Genomic DNA, 11,280 nt, shown 5'->3' with positions numbered 1-11,280 from the left:
AATGATACCCTCAAAACTACTAAGATGGTGGATAGATGGGTTGCCAGACGGTTGTATGGAAGTTTTAGACATTGGAATAAGAAATAACATTCAGAACTAAATAATAAGCATGCAGCATATGCTCCAATACCACACTTATCCAGATGAGGACAATACTGAAACCTTTATTTTCAAAAGCTTAAAAAAAAGTCAGGGAAGTGTTGACCAAGTGGTTAGAGCAGTGTGCTTGTGCTCTGAGAAAGTTACAAGTACTCGGTTCGATCCCCACAGCCTCCACTATGGGTCTGGGTCTCTTATCAAGATCCTTAACCCCGGGCGCCGCAAAATGGCAGCCCACTTCTCCCCAAGGGGATGGGTTAAATACAGAGGTAAATTTCTCCTGTGAGAGATCAATAAAGTTAAATTATTAATATTAAAAGCTTTTTAGGAACAATTTGAATGCATTTTTAGTTTTTTTTCTTCTTTTTTGTTGTTATATTTTTACTTAATAAATATTGTGTTGGTGCTCTTTACAGTATCTATCTATCTATCTATCTATCTATCTATCTATCTATCTATCTATCTATCTATCTATCTATCTATCTATCTATCTATCTATCTATCTATCTATCTATCTATCTATCTATCTATCTATCTATCTATCTATCTATCTATCTATCTTAGGTGTCCCCATTTTCAGATTTTACCACAGACCCTTAACTCCTCTGGATGCGCCCCTGTCCGTGTTGATATTACAGCTGTTGGCTACTGTACTTGTGTTCCAACAGCTGGAAGGGGGCAGAGTCAGTCACCTTTCATTTCCTACACTGTAGCCTGACATGAGACAGCCCCCTAGGTGTCTCACTTTCTCAGCGTTTGGACGGAGCGCAGCTCAGCGCCCGGCTGCCTGCCTGCCTGCTGCTGCTGCTGCTGCTCGTCTGGCTGACTGGCTGCGTTGACGTCAGCACCGTGTTGATTTGCTGAGGCGAGAGAAGAAAGGAGTTAGTGCGTGTTGAGAGAGCGGGTACTGCGAACTGCCTTACTATGCTGTAGCCCCAACCCCCGTGCACTTCACGGAGTCAAAACGTGCAACTTAGGTGAGTACCGACCCGGTAAACGCAGCTGCAGTTTCCCGGCGACAAGTGCCAGACCCACTACCCTGCATGCGCGTCCCACTGTTTATTCCGCGTACTTTCATTCACCATATGGGATGTTTTGTTTTTTTGTTTTCTTTTTGATGCGTTTCTGTTTTTGCAGCGCTCTGCTCGCTGCGCTTGTCCTCGCTCAACCTTTTGCGCTGAAGTTGCCAGCGGACGCCAGTCCGGCTCAGCCAAGTTGAGGAGTTCTGGCTTTGGAACAAGTGTGTACCTGATTGCGCTGCAAGGTGTGGAAGTTTGCATTTAGCCGGTTTCAGAGATGTTAAGGTTGACGTGCCCCCCCGACACCACCCGCCCCCCCCATTCCAACCCCACCAACCAGTCCAACCTGCATCTCTTTCTGTGCGTGTTGTCTGGTTAGTATTCTGTCAGAGGACGTGGGGTCTGGCTGCTTCACCGGGAGCCAGACACCACATGACGCGCAGCGCAGCGTCACTTTGATTGGGGAAATCGGCTCGTTTTATTTGACTAAATATACAATTTCCACTTAAATGCGCTCCTTTTTCCCCACCAGTGTCTCTTTACGCGTCAGCTTGAGTCATTGAAGCTTAAGGTGACATCACGGTTGAAAGCTAAAGATGCCGGTCTTTATTCCCAAAACAATTCAGAAAAATCCGTCCTCCGCTCTGACAGGCTGTTAATTGATTGGCAGCCAATTGGATATTTGATTGATCAATCGCTGTGAGAATAGAAGCGATGGTAAATTGATTTGTTATCGAATGTGTCTGATCTGACTCTTTCCCTTTTCACTCCTTCCCTTTTATCTCCTCAGCAGCATTAAAGCCCCTACCTGCCCCCCTTTCGCTGGATCCGACTATTTCATTTCGCCACCTGCGCGTCATTCCGGTTCCCCTTTCTGTCTCAGGTGGACTTATATCTATTTACACAAATGCTCTATCTCTTTTTAGATTTGATCATTTCTTTTTCTCTCTCTCCGCGCTTGTTGTGTGTCAGTGTGGAATATTGAGCGCTGTTTATCCTTGTTGTGGCGCGTCAAGGCGCGCGATGGCAGACAACCCGTGATCTGATCGATCCTGCTCCTTCTTTTCTGTAAAGTCTCCCTAATATGGTCATTGTCAGCGATCTATACTGTCCTCTAGGGAGACGATCTCCACCGCCTTAATGTATTTAATCTAGTCCCCGCTCCCTTTGCATAATCTATAACCTTGTGTATAATTTGTCTGCTGCGGCTGCCTCAATATAACGCCGTCTAGACGCTCCGCAGCCTTCTTGTTTATTAATAGAGACCAGACTAAAGTCGGTCTTAAGGGGAACTTTGAAGAAAGCCACAGAGCGCAACAAGCATTGATCATTTACGGAGCTGTAAATCGCTCCTATTGGCAAACATGTTATAAAGATAATCTAAGGTTTTGAAGCATAATCTGTGTTTACAGAGAGGGGGGGGGGGGGGGGGGGGGGTTCTCCCAGTCAGAGGAATACCTATGGTTTCATCATTACCTTCACTCCCATCGATTTTAGTTCCAACCCACCCTCCCACAAAAAGACAACCCGTCCATCCAGCGCTGGGATCATTTTCTGGCTGCAAACAATAGGTGCCTGTATCATTTTACATCCCTTCCAACCTGTTTTAATATTGGGCTATAATATAATGTTTTGATATTTTTGTTTTTGTTTTTTTAGGTTGAATTGGACTTTTCAAGAAGAATAATAGGATATATTCATTTTTTTTCTTTTGTGGAGGTGCAAATTTTGTGGTGAGACGTTCACTTTACCTCTGTTTTTAATCTATATGTTGAACAATTGGGCAAAGTTACAAAATATTTTTAAATTTGATTAAATTTTGAAACGTGAGATGAACTGATGCAGGGAATTTCTGCCCTGTTACTCTGGGAAAAAAAATAATGCAACCACTTTTGGCATTTACTTAATCATATTTAGTTACTTTAACATAATTGTTTTATGTCCTACCCTGCTAACATGAAACAATTGTGTTAAGGTAACTAAATATGATGTAAGTATTTGCCAAAAACGGTTGCATTAGGTGTTTCTCACTTTTTTATTCTTTGACCTTATATGAAAAGGTCTTACAAACAGGATGGAAGAATTAAAAGAAAGTTTTAGAGAAGTGCCCTAAATTAGCTTTTTCCCCCCGTGCCGTACAATTGTTTATGATTTAGGAGAACGATGGTGAAAAAAAATCTAATTTGCATGATCTTGTGCTTGTCGGTACTTCTTTTCATATTTCTGCTGTTTCTGATTTTGACCGATGTATTTTTCTTAGACAGTAAACTTTAAATAGAAGAAAATACCTAGTTCAGAATCCCAAAGAAAATTAAGAAATTACAAGATAAACTTTAAAAGATAACCCTATTTTAATTTGAAATGTATAAAATACCCATTTTAAAAGGGCAATAGTTAGGCATTCAGTGTGCTACACTTTCATTTAATCAATAAGGAACATTGTTTTGATTTTTCAGTATTTGACCACCAGATCCAGTCTTTGGCTGTTTGATAGTTTCTAAGTATTTTCTTTTTCAACCAAAACTGTCCTATTTTTTTTTTAAGGACTCATCATCCATTAACTCAGACAGAAACAGGGTCAGTGGAGGTACTAGCTGCTAGTTGTTTCTTAAATTCATACCTTATTGCAACAATATTATTCAATTGAACGCAAAAAGCAGTTTGCTGTAACTTCCTGTTGAGCAAATCTGAATACAAAGATTTCCAATTTTAAAGTGCATGTTGCCTCAGGGCTGCTAATTGAATCTGGACCTGTCCTCATTATTTAGTGTGGGTCAAACATGCTATAGAAATGAGGTGGAGCAACATGTTGCCCTGTTAACTTGGATAATGAAATTACAGACAGTCAACAGACATGTTCATTCATTTGAGATTTTAAGCGCCTGAGAGCAGAGCAAAGCAGAGCGAAGCGGAGAGGGGCGTTAAGTGCAGCAGTGTTGTGTGCCTTTGCCTCATCCTGCTTTCTTTTCCACCCATTCCTGGCTGCTGCTCTCTGCTCCAGTCTGTGATGAGAATACTGAGTAAGATGCTATTTAATTTCAGAAAGGCTGTCGACGCTCGCTGCGAGCCAAGTGATGGAGTGAACGTCCCGCAATTCACTCTTGTTTAACTGGTGTACATCCCCATCAGATAGGCAAATGAAGACATCTTTTTAGCATAACATATGTCGGACTGATTGGTATGCAGGGTGAGCCTGTTGGACAGCCAGCAAATTGTCTCCTTTTAGAAAATACTGTCAATACCCTGAGCACATTTCTCAGAACAATGCAGCCGCACAGATTGTTTACCATCCCTGCAGGATATTTGCAATCTGAGACTCCAGTGGCCTCACACTTGGATTTGCATAATAAATTGTGCTATGATTTGAATACATTCACTGTCAAATAAGATATATTCAAAAAGTAAATTTGAATCGACTTAATATATGGAAGACAACGTTCCACTTGTTGAGCTTGGAGCTGCTGTGCCACAAAAACAAGTGTTTTTCTTTGACAGTTTTCTTCTTTTGTGTGTGTCTGTTGCTGGTTTAGATCATCAAACAGATTTAGACATCAGACCAAGAAAACCTGAGTAAATAAAAAATGAGCTTTTCAAACTAGACATTATTTTCTTCTGGGAAAAAAATCCTACAAACCCCCCCTAGCCCATTTTGCAAAAGCATTTGTTCCCTAAACTAATAAATGTTTGTACCTCCTTCGCAACAAGTGCAATGAAGAGTTTTACTTTAGATCCTTGTCATCCTGCATAACCCAAGTTAGCAGGGTCTGACAGTATAAAGTTGTTAACATCTAATATTATGGAATACATTTGATCAAGAATTAAAAACAAGAATTATGTGAGGGGTAAATCATTTGTCACAGTCATGGTTGTAATCTATTAATTTGTTTTATTTGCAGGTAATACTTGTTTACAAAGAGGGCCAAAAGCTCTCCTGAACGGGGGAAGGCAAGCCTCATGAGTCGGCCTCGTGGATTTCATCGACAAAATGGATTTAACTAAAATGGGTATGATCCAGCTCCAGAACCCCAACCATCCCACCGCTCTGCTGCAGAAGGCCAACCAGATGCGTCTGGCTGGGACTCTTTGCGATGTTGTCATCATGGTGGACAGCCAAGAGTTTCATGCTCACCGGACTGTGCTAGCCTGCACCAGCAAAATGTTTGAAATCCTCTTCCATCGCAGCAGCCAGCATTACACCCTGGACTTTCTTTCACCAAAGACTTTTCAGCAGATTTTGGAGTATGCTTACACTGCCACACTCCAGGCCAAGGTTGAGGACTTGGATGATCTCCTTTATGCAGCAGAGATCCTGGAAATTGAGTATTTGGAAGAACAATGCCTCAAGATCCTGGAAACCATTCAGTCCTCGGATGAAAACGACGTTGAGGTCAGCGCTAACGACGGCAGCACAGAGGAGGATGAAGAACGTAAAGGCCAGAATGGAGCCAAGATCTCTAAAAAACATTCCATGGAGAGCTCCTATTTGTCAGGTACCCAACAATCTTCCAAAATGTCTGGTGTAGTAGACCAGAGTCCCTCCGTCTCTACTTCCTTTAACGTCTCCAACCTGAGTCCCACCAAAGCTGCAGTGGACAGCCTGATGAGCATTGGCCAGTCTCTGCTGCAGCAAGGCTTTGGTGGTGAGCAGCTAATCCACGCTAACTCTCATCACCTAATGTCTGAGATCAAGACTGAAAACATGCAGGTAGACATGAGTGGAAACGGCCACGAAAGCCCTCAAAACATGGAGTCCAGTGCCTCCAGCAATGGAGACCGGAGCGGAGAAGACCGGAACCGAGATGGTCCTGGAACCCCAACCAGAAGCAGTGTGATCACCAGCGCCCGGGAACTGCACTACGTCCGCGACGAAAACATGGTCGACCACCAAGCTGAAGTCAGTCAGATGGGTCTGGAGGCAATGGCGGGAATGACAGAGAAACATCTCGCCTCGCTATACTCCCTCCCTGTTAATCACAAATCAGACGCCATGATGTCCATGCCGGTGTCCATGGCCTCCGCCCTCCCCATGTCTCCAGCTCTGGCTATGTCTATGGACTTCAGCACCTATGGGGGGCTTCTGCCACAGAGCTTCATCCAGAGAGAATTCTTCAGTAAGCTGGGTGAGCTGGCAGTGGGCATGAAGCCGGATGGCAGGAACCAGCATGAACGGTGCAACGTTTGCGGTGCAGAGCTGCCAGATAATGAAGCTGTAGAGCAGCACAGGTAAGTCTCTCCTTGATTTGCTATCTACTGAGTCCAGCCTTGACGTTTGACCCTGAAACTTCAAAATATGCATTATGTTAGACGTCTCTAAAGTAGGTCTTACTGGACACTGCTGTTTTGTAATCAAAATATTCTTCAGTTGTGTGTCTTTAACTATATTTACACTAGTGCATATTTTAATATGCAGCCTCTCTTAAAGTTCAACCATTGTCAGTAGTACAGCAGAGGCTGCTAGTTTATTGTCTGTCTTTAGACAGAAGTGGGACTGCAACAGTAGAGACAAGTGGGCTTTAGAAAAAAAAAATTAGGTTGAAGAAATGCTCTGTTTGACCATATCAAAAAGAGATCGTAGACCAGAGAGAAATTTTGTATTCATACTGGACAAAAGCTGCTTCTGAGAGATAGTGAGGTGTATGAAATGTTGCTTTTCCAGTCATTATGAAACTAGATTTTACAACAGTCCAACAGAAAGCTAAACTTAAATCACTGAAAATATTGAAAGGACCAAATTACACGTGTACTGATGCTGTCATAGTTTCTATCAGCATGCAGATCTTGAGTCAATATAAAACTTAACAAACTCTGCAGGGGTTAAATAACACCTGACTGCATTTCCTGTGTTTGTTGAGATTTAACTGTAAAATATGTTTAAAAAAAACACACAAAAAAAAACAATTGAGGCAGTTCTCTGAGAGAACTGTCACATATTCATGTATCATGGAGTCCTACACATGTTATTTGGCGAACAGTAATCTCTTCAACTGATGTTTTTACTTTATTTCAAAATATCATACAGTTTATGCTTATGTATACAGTTCTGTTTATTACGTTACGATAACTGTATTGCCTTGCTTATGCTCTCGGCAGAAACATGCCTGCATGTACAGTTCTTGGGGGCATGTCCCGTTGTTTTGCCAGTTGCACACTTTTTTGTGTACTGTCCACCTTAAGCCTTAGTGGCACTTGTTAAACAGGAATGACAGCAATGTAGAGTCTGAAAGCATGTCTGGTTATACAGGCATAAACACAGAAAGAGAATATGTATCACTAGACCTTTGATACACTTGTAAAATGGCAAGAAAGTTCTATTTTTGCAGAAGAATGTTAGATTTAGTTGTAATAGTAATGTACTTCCTCTATACCTCTTTTTCTGTTGACAGTTGTTAAAAATAGGTTGCTTTATCAGCAGCACAATCTACTATTGAGAGGAATCACTGCAGGCCCTTAAGGCAAAGTATACACCAAAAGGGCATTCTTTGTGGCCGAATTTTCTTGAAATAGCTGCTACTTAAAAGATATGATCATAGCTTAGACCTTCTCTAGTCACCAGCTGACCATTTACTGCTGAATCTTTGCCATTCTGGCTTTAGTTCCAGTCATGGGAATGTTACTTTTCTGTTTTCTTTTTTTGGTTTTAATTTAGTTTTTTTTGTATTCCTCTAAGTAATTCTTGTGATAACCACTATCACCAAGGCTTTCAGAGAGACGGTTCTACAACAGCACATTGTCTTTAAATAAGATCCATTTGTCTGTTCTGTATGACTATCTTAACGGTTCAAACTTTTTTACTGTTGCTAATATAAACACCCTCCTTTCAAGTAATGGCTGCTTTACACATGATCACTAGGATGCATGTTATGACTGTTGGATCAGTTGGTTCATTGTTACTCCCTAAAGCTAAAAGTAGTAGTATACAAGTATACAAGTCTCTTTTGTTGATGCATAGAGATTGTATTTGTACCAGGAAACTGATTGATGTTGAATTGCTATTTTAAATATATCTTATTTCTTATAATTATGTGCAGATCCCACTGATATACTATTAAACACCTCTGGTTATTATTCAGTGAGGGAAAAGTACTTGGCATTTTGCCAACAATCATTTGATACGTTTTGGGGGTATTTTTCACTAAGAAAGAAATCCCTCCAGTTACCTTGTGCCACGTTTGAAGAGTTCACATCATTTTGTTTTCACACAAACTGCAGTTGTCCTTGGCTGACAGCTCCAGCGAGGAGATTCCCTTCTCCAGTAACTGCTATGCCTGCCCAGGTGACTGCCGGAGCAGCGCTGTCTCAACATTGTCCAAGACCATTAGTCACACCTTCCAATATGTGGGCAGCAGCCATCGCAGACACTTACTACTGTGGAACCCCCTTGTCCTGGACCGTACTCCTTTTCCCATAACTGCACAAGGGGGTCCTTTATTGGCTTGATAATTGGAGTAGACGGTCAGCTCAGGAAATGAGTGCTGAAGCTGGGCTCTGAGACAAGGAGGTAGTTCTAGGAGAGGGGAGTGGCAGGAGACGATATATCAGCCCTGCAGCTTTTTAAACCGGTTGATTCACTCGGTGTTCCTTACTGTGTGTTTCTGGGATTTTAACAGTCTGAGTTCTCCCTCAACAGGAGGCATTTTCCTGCATTCAAGGCCACCTTCTCACCCTGCAATGTTTGCTTAGATCAATAAGAAAGCACAGTGGTTAAAGTTCAATACCCCCCTACCCCCAACCTCTTCTCACAACTTACAGGTGGTTCTGTCCCAGCCCCTAATGGAGCTGCTCCCCCACCAAAAAAAAGAAAATATTGGAAATTATGGAATAGCTTTTACTCATGAGAGAGTCGTCCTTGTTTAGAGCCTCTCACTATGTTTCTCCGCCATTTAATAACAGCAATGAAGTCTCTTACTCCTGTGGCGCTGGCAATTACTTCTGAAAGCGTTTCTATTTGTTTGGCCTTCGTAAAAAGTGCCCATTATTCATTATATAAAAGATGGAAATCCACCACGGACCGACACAATTTTGCTTTATGGGGAAAAAGGTAAACATTCAGGTAGATTTCCAGCTGCTAATGATCAATTCTCTTCAAGCACAAACAGCTTTAAAAACCCGCTTCAACCTCTATGTAAGAGGCAACAGTGTAGTCACACTTTTTTTAATGGACAAGCTTCACCAGATTCTGTTTTTTGGGGGGAGGTGGGGGTGTCTGAAATAGTTGCCTGTGTTTCAAGAGGAATTTCATCAATTCGCTCAAGCTGGGAAATCTTGTATCAAAGGAGATTTCCAAACCGTTTCATGCATTGATCTTCCCGCTTTGCACCGTAGCATACTAATGGGTTAATTTAGTCTGGTTGATACACCGACACGACACTGTTTAATATTGCATGCGCTGTCCTGACAGCCTCCTGAAGTGTAGAAATCAAACATTGCATCATCCGCAGCCGTCCGCACATGAAAGTGCCGGCGCGCGAAGCAGAGAAGCCTGATAATTCAGATGCTCTTCATGTCCTCGCAAATTCCTCCGTGGGTCATTGAGCAGCGCATCAAGTTGGCGCCTCATCTTCTTTATCTCCGCGTATATCCCGTCAAAGACCTCAGGATTCTTTATGTTCTTTTTTCAGACAGGCAGAGTTCTGTTCTTTTGCACTAATTACACAACATTTCCCCACAGCCAGCGTGTCAGGGTCACCTCTGCTCTGCAACCCCACCCTCCACCCCAACGACAAGCACATGAAAAAAGTTTAACCTGGGTGCACGCAGGTCAAGTCAGAACATGAGTGTAATTGTTTCCAGATGTGGCACGGGTCAGTGCTGTGAGGTGTCTGTGTGTGTGCTTCAGTGTTGCAATGAATGCATCAGAAAGTACCCACTTCCTGAATAAATCTGCCCTCTGCCCTTTTCCATTCCTCTCTGCCCTGGATTATATCAGAATGAACACCTACACGAATCCACTTAAGACCGGTTCCACAAGGACTAAGAAGCATGTTTTTTAGTGCAAAATAGGCAGGAATGAATAAAACTGGGATATTGATGTCCCAGGTGAATATATGTACAAGTTTTAAGATAAATGCCTTTTTTATTGCCATCAAAAAAATCTAAAGGCTCCAACTTTATTCCCTTAATAAAAAAAAAATGGCAGTTTGCAAGCAATCTGAAAATCATGGATGGCTTGTGGCACGCCGATATCTTTTAAAGAAACTTGTATAGATGACCAATTAACCAGCTAATATCTACCATTCCATAAGAAGGTAAATTATTTGAAAAATAAAAAGTTTTAGGAATACAGCAGAATGTAGGTGTTTGCTTTTTAAAGCTTTACTCAAATATATCGTATACCGAAACAATACATATCTGATGGGGATTGCTTTTCGTAGCAGGCAATATGTTTTTTTATTTTATTTATTTATGTCAATATTTATCATGCGGTATATTGTTTTTTTATGTTTGAATAATTCAAGGCTTTTATTCTATCGTGTAGACAAGAGTGGGAGATACTTTAAATGTATATATACAAAAAGATATAAAAATGTAAAGACTTCTGCACTTCATTACCAATTCTGTTTGACATTTATTACATTTAAAAGAGGAGCCTGAAACTGAATGTAGGGCCCACTCTTAAGGACCTGAGGTCAAGTTTTCTAAACATCAGCAATCCCCCAGCTGACCACAACTTTTCCTTCCTCCTCCTCTCCGACAAGCCGGCACATCATCACCTCCTCACTGATAAGTCATAGGTTTATTTCTGAAGGGCCGCTCAGCCTAAACGTTGTCAGGGCTTCAGGCAGACAGGATTACTGCAATATTTTAGTAACCCTCACTCTAAGAAAGTAACCAACACTTGGGAGATTAACGGCTAAATGCATATGTGAAATGGGGAGCTGTAGGTGATTCTGCAAAGGCAGGGTAACAGCTGAGGAAAGGAAAACCCTTTCTGTTTGGTATTCTAAACTCAGCAGCCAGTTCACAGAACAGCCCTGACTCTATCTCTTTCACTTAATCGTCTATTTTCATGCAAATGACTGCCACATGGTACATCCCATATGTGAAACAGAGATTTTTCATTGTAAACCTTTAAAAAAACCCAGAGATCAATTCTAGATATACCTTAACTCATATTTTATGCTGCTATGTTGACTAAAATTTAAGACGCCATCCTTTTCCTCCC

At 41.6% G+C, this 11,280-nt stretch overlaps 1 protein-coding gene across 2 annotated transcripts in view; it reads left to right on the top strand.

The window, feature by feature from the left end:
* Positions 1-920: 920 nt before the first annotated feature.
* zbtb16a (zinc finger and BTB domain containing 16a) overlaps positions 921-11,280 on the top strand; it is a 211,258-nt gene continuing 200,898 nt past the window's right edge. Inside the window, exons 1-3 of one of the 2 annotated variants that reach the window (XM_038290363.1) lie at positions 940-1,076; positions 1,237-1,363; positions 5,015-6,341. In XM_038290363.1, coding sequence (XP_038146291.1) covers positions 5,104-6,341 — 1,238 coding nt within the window. In that variant the 5' untranslated portion in view covers positions 940-1,076; positions 1,237-1,363; positions 5,015-5,103. Of the gene's footprint in view, positions 1,077-1,236; positions 1,364-5,014; positions 6,342-11,280 lie in introns of both variants that reach the window. The other variant, XM_038290362.1, reaches the window with a different exon arrangement.

The sequence above is a fragment of the Cyprinodon tularosa genome, unplaced genomic scaffold (assembly GCF_016077235.1).
Source record: "Cyprinodon tularosa strain WSP-4 unplaced genomic scaffold, ASM1607723v1 ctg28, whole genome shotgun sequence".
Lineage (NCBI taxonomy): Eukaryota > Metazoa > Chordata > Actinopteri > Cyprinodontiformes > Cyprinodontidae > Cyprinodon > Cyprinodon tularosa.
This window is presented reverse-complemented; position numbering and strand designations above follow the sequence as displayed.